This window comes from Pseudorasbora parva, chromosome 5, assembly GCF_024679245.1.
Source record: "Pseudorasbora parva isolate DD20220531a chromosome 5, ASM2467924v1, whole genome shotgun sequence".
NCBI lineage: Eukaryota > Metazoa > Chordata > Actinopteri > Cypriniformes > Gobionidae > Pseudorasbora > Pseudorasbora parva.
The window spans coordinates 48596943-48602942 of NC_090176.1; the positions used below are offsets into that span (position 1 = coordinate 48596943).

The 6000-nt window shown below is 37.6% G+C and overlaps 1 protein-coding gene across 3 annotated transcripts in view; it reads right to left on the bottom strand.

Moving 5' to 3' along the window:
- slc4a10b (solute carrier family 4 member 10b) overlaps window positions 1–5109 on the bottom strand; it is a 124222-nt gene extending 119113 nt beyond the window's left edge. For 2 of the 3 annotated variants that reach the window (XM_067444590.1, XM_067444588.1), the window contains exon 1: window positions 4911–5109. In XM_067444590.1, coding sequence (XP_067300691.1) covers window positions 4911–4958 — 48 coding nt within the window. In that variant the 5' untranslated portion in view covers window positions 4959–5109. The remainder of the gene's footprint in view (window positions 1–4910) is intronic. The other variant, XM_067444591.1, reaches the window with a different exon arrangement.
- Between the last annotated feature and the right edge of the window lie 891 nt (window positions 5110–6000).

The window sequence follows — 6000 nt, forward strand, 5'->3', positions numbered from 1 at the left end:
TCAGAACACAGTTTAAGATATTTTATATTTAGTCCGAGAGCGTTTGCAAGTGTATGCACACTATACTGTCCATGCCCAGAAAGGGAATAAAAACATCATCACAGTAGTCCATATGAGACATCAGTGGGTTAATTAGAATCTCTTGAAGCATCGAAAATACATTTTGGTCCAAAAATAACAAAAACTACGACTTTATTCAGCATTGTATTCTCTTGCTTGTTTGTGTTCAAACCTCAAATAAAGATTAAAACGGTTATGAATCAGTGAATTGATCAATGATTTGGATCTCCAATGTCAAGTGATTTCAACAGTTTGGCATGTGATCCGAATCATGAATCGATGCGCTGATTCATAACCGTTTGAATCTTTATTTGAGGTTTGAACACAAACAAAGAAGAGAAGACAATGCTGAAAAAAGTCGTAGTTTTTGTTTTTTTTGGACCAAAATGTATTTTGGATGCTTCAAGAGATTCTAATTAACCCACTGATGTCTCATATGGACTACTTTGATGATGTTTTTATTCCCTTTCTGGACATGGACAGTATAGTGTGCATACACTTGCATACGCTCTCGGACTAAATATAAAATATCTTAAACTGTGTGTGAAGACGAATGGAAGTCTTACGGGTGTGGAACGACATTAGGGTGAGGAGTTAATGACATCAATTTCATTTTTGGGTGAACTAACCCTTTAAAACGGCATGATATGCAATGGATGCAGACGAAATTATTATTCAATGTTTTGCTTAGAGAGCCCTTGATCGCAGTTCATGTCCATTTGGGTTGACGTTAGGGCTGTGCAATATATCGGAATTATCGAAATATTGCAAATGTACATATCGCAATATGCATATCGCAATGGCTCGCAATATCTGAATGATTTTAATAGCTTACTTCAACATTGTGAAAAGTGTAAGTTTTAGGTCACACATTGGGCAGAGACTGGGCACATTACTGTTACTTATGTGACTTGCTTGACGTTAAAAAGAGTTATTAAATGCAATAATTTGCGAAAAACCATAACTTGCAGTCTCCCGCTGTCTGATACACACACCGAAACGTGAACGATTTGTGACAAATGTTTGCTAAAACACTGCTGGTCACTTTCAGAAGTTGTAGCGATGCTTTCGTTTCCCAGGAAGAATGTGAAACACAAATGGTTTCATTCTCAGTTTTTAAGTGAGGCCTGAATCCGATCTGAGGATATCGGAATCGATGCGTTTTTTTCCTGCTTATACATTCACGTCATATCCGATCTGTGCCACATGAGAGGAAAAAATCGTAATTGGGTCACTTGAACCATGCAGTGTAAATAGGGCCTAAATGGGGCCTAATTGGTGTTTTTAATATGCTTTAAAATGAAACTACTCGCCAATTCATGACAGTCAACACCATTGCTGAGTATTTTCTCCTTAAACTGTAGTTTAAAAAAAAAAACACAAAAACGTAGTTTGAAATCGAGGGTTTATCTGACATCACAAACAACCTTGTAACCAATCACGTTAACGTGTGGGCGGGGTTTAGCATATCATTAACTATAATGCTCTGAAGCAGTGGAGTCTCAAGAGAAGCCAGATTATCTCTGTATATTTTTCTATTGATATGAAAAATCGTGTGCATTTAGCAATATAGCGGGTGGTTTATGTACATGATGTATATTACGATGTTATGATGAACTATATGCCATTCTCCACTGACGTTCAGTGATGTTCAAAGCATTTCCAAGGATGCTGATTTTTAAAAGACAGTCTAAGATGGTGAACGGGAACATGGATTGTGTAACATTAGCAACACATTATTAGCTGTTTGATAATGTAATCAAGCAAAAGGCTAGCATTTACTACAGGAAAATTGAGCGAGTGGGCTGCAGTGAGTGAGTGGAGGCGGGGCTTATTTGCATATTTATGTATCTGCATATACTAAATTACATATGTACACTAGTTACATTAAAGCTATTTTAAGGCATTACTATATTTTTTGACAGGAATACAACCCGAATTCAAGGAATGTTGGGACGAATGTCGAATAAACTGAAAACAAAAAGACGATGCATGCCCAGACGTTTCAAACGTCTTCAGACGTTTTGAAAAGAAGAGATGCTACACCACTGAAAACATGCCGCCATCCCAACTATTTTGAGACCTGTAGCAGGCATCAAGTTTGAAATGAGCTCATTTAGTGTAAAATTTCTCCATTTTAACCTTTGTTATATTATTGATGTTCCATTTTGAATAAAACATTGGCTTGTGTGATTTGAAAGTCTTTTAGTTTCCATTTTATTCAAATTTAAAATAGTCCCAACATTTCCAGGTTGCATTTAAATGTGTAATTTTAGTGATCAAAGATGAGTTTAAGGGATACCATTATTGACTAAAGGGGGACTTTAAATGATCATAGGCTAAATATCAGTGTTTGATCTTAAGAACATTTTGGGTCACCACTTGATGTCGTGAAGAAAACAAAACCAGTTGAGAAACATTATTAAAGCCCCTGTTAGATGCATTTATTGCCATTGAGCTGGCTTCATTTTATAATGGTCATTAAAACACTATAGATCATTACATCCTCATGGCCTGATCTATTGCCCCAGTGTCACGGATAATCTCAGTCACAGTGGGGTTTGTGAATTAAAATGGTGCTGACAGCTGTTGAAACTGCTCTCCAATGGAATCATTAGATCCTGGATTAAAACACAGTCTATCATCTACTGTAATTTATATTGAGAAGACATGACATCTAACATTAAAGGGTTAGTTCCCCCAAAAATGAAAATTATTTCATAAATTCCTCACCCTCATGTCGTTAGACACCCGTAAGCCCTTCGTTCATCTTCGGAACACAAATGAAGATATTTTTGTTGAAAGCTGAGAGAGGCTTCAGAAAGGCCTCCATTGGCATTCAGTACATTCCCACTCACAAGACCCATAAAGGCACTAAACACATCGACACAAAGCCCATCTCACTCCAGTGGCTGGACAATCATTTTACAATGCGATGAAAATAGTTAGTGTGCAAAAAAATCTAAATAACGGCTTTATCCACCAAGTTATTGACGTAAACTCGACGCATGCGCAAGAATATGACGGAGATCCGCCATTCTATTCGTGACCCGGAAGAGGAGGAGGAGCGCCGCTATCGTGTGAGTTCACGTCCGAAACCTACACGGAAGACAATAACTTGGTGGATAAAGTCATTATTTCGATTTTTTGCGCACAAAAACAATTCTCATCGCTTCATAAAATGATTGTCCAGCCACTGTAGTGAGATGGGCTTTGTATCGATGTGTTTAGTGCCTTTGTGAGTGGGAATGTACTGAATGCCAATGGAGGCCTTTCTGAAGCCTCTCTCAGCTTTCAACAAAAATATCTTCATTTGTGTTCTGAAGATGAACGAAGGTCTTACGGGTGTCCAGCGACATGAGGGTGAGGAATTAATGAAATAGTTTTTGGGTGAGCTAACCCTTTAATAGATGGTTTACTAGTAATTGGATAAATGTCTCTAAAGGTTTTACCAAATTCAACATTTCATTAGAATCAACAATGACCTTATTCAAGCTGAATAACACACTATTGTCTCATAGAGCTGCTAATAGCGGTTTCATTGATGACCTTTACAGTTATTGAACTGAACTGAATTAACATTGATCTGACTTGAGTTGGATAATGACACGATTGTCTATTTAGAGCTTTACAGCAGAATCTGAAGTTGTCTCATTCTGTTTATCACTGTAAAGTTGCTTTGAAACAATCTGTATTGTATAAGTAAGTGAAGTAAGTGCTATAGAATTAAAGCTGACTTTACTTGACTATCACTGTGTTCCACCACCAGAGAGAAAGAAAGAATAAAGGGCAACATTTTATTTTAAGGTGTCTGTGTTTCAGTGTAATTATACATTTAAGTACTCTGTAATAATATAAGTAAGTAACAAGGACAATAAAGGGTAAGACTTTAGTTTAAGGTCCAATTATCACAAGTTGTTTATTATCATGTATTTTACTAGAATATTCGCTGTTTATTAGTACTTATAAAGCACACAGTAATGCCGTATTCTGCATGAACATATTGTACATCTATTGTACATCCTACCCAATACCTAAACTTAACAACTACCTCACTATTAATCAGCAATAATTAGGAGTTTATAGAGGCAAACGTCAGTTAATAGTAAGAATTGGACACTAAACTAAATTGTGACCAAATAAAGTATTACCAAATAAAGAAATTATATTTTGTATAATTAATCCTATTTTAGAATCCTTAAAATTGTATGGCATCATGAGGATTTAATAGATTCGTGTTACTGTAATACAGTATTAGTTACTGTATTATAAAGTTACTGCAATAACCGAGTGTAATAAAATGAGCAAATTATACTTTACATTTTAAATATATGGCAAATACATTTTTCACATCACAGTAATAAGAATTTGGCAGGAAATGAAGGCTTAATTATCATGCAAAAAAAATGTAATTAGGCCTAATTTTCTTTCTTTTCTGCTGATTTGATATATTTCACATACGAGTTCGCTCAAGTTCACTCGTGGTACAAATCAACTTTCTTATCAATATCGTCCTCCTATCAAGACATCTTGAAGTTTAACATGTAAATACACACATGTATGCTAATATAATCTACGATGATAACCTGTGGCGAGCAGAGCATCGCGCGTTAATAAAAAAAATCCGTCCTGATCTGCGACATGCAATGCAGTGAAATGCTGAAACTGTAACATGCGTGACGCCTTCAGACTGCAGATGGGCAAGACACTCACGAGCAACGAGTCACTCATTCCGTCTATCTCTCACGGTCTCACACACATCCACACAATCAGAACATATGATCCCTGATCGGACAGATGTAGTGCACTGCATTCGCTGCGTTATAGCGGCTGGTTAAGGAGCGTCTTACCGCGGGCAGCAGAGGCTCCATTTGTGCGCCTTGGTCCTTCACGTCCATCTTCTGTACCTGTGGAACAGAACAGATCTAGTGCGTGTAGTGCGTACTGCGTGTAGCGGCAGATGATGTGCTCACATTTTTAGTGCGGTGATATTATCACCGAGCGCACTCATAAGGGCGCATGGAGCTGCTGTGTGACGCAGTTGTGGGTAGTAGGACTTTAACTCCACAGGGGAGGGGGCATTGTGTTATAGTGCCTCGGAAATTATCTGGAATGACTGGACCTTATAAAGGAGACATTTTGTTGAAATAACTAGGGAGGACTGCAGGATTTAGTCACCTGATGGAGTTTGGATTATTTGCCACTGTGGCCTCTGGCTTGGGGGCACAATATTATTTAAAGGTGTGGTTGCATGCGATTTCACTTTTTTAACTTTAGTTAGTGTGTATTGTTGTTGCTTGAGCATAAACAGTATCTGCAAAGTTACAGCGCTGAAAGTTCAATGCAAACGGAGATATTGTCTTTTAAAGTTATGGCAGTTTATTGCCTACAAAAGCGGCCGGTTTGGACTACAACAAGCTTCTTCCTGGGTTGGTGACATCATAAACCCTTGCTAGTCTCCGCAGATGTGACTGGCGTGGCGTTTCCGGCAACCTGTGCTTGGCTCTTCAGCCAATAAAAATACAGGAAACTACATTTGGCCATCTGACCAATCTAAGACCATTGCGTTTTTCAGAGGGATGGGCTTCATAGAAGCAGGAAGCAAACGGGACAGTGGAGACAGCAGTGTGGAATAAAGGGAGAATAGAAGAAAAATAGGTAAATAAAAAAAAAAGTATTAAGACATGCTATACTGAGCCCCATAAACACAACCAAGCCTAGAAAAAAACACGGAACCACCCCTTTAATATTCAACTTTATTGATCTGACTGTACTTGGGCTGTTGTTTGAGAACTGAACTGAGCTGGACAACAGCAATTTATAGCTGAAATTAACTAATTTAGTAACTGATGATCTTTACAACTGAACTGGCATCAGTTTCCTGTTATCACTTTAAAGCTGCTGTGAAGCTATATTGTATAAAGCGCTATATAAATAAAA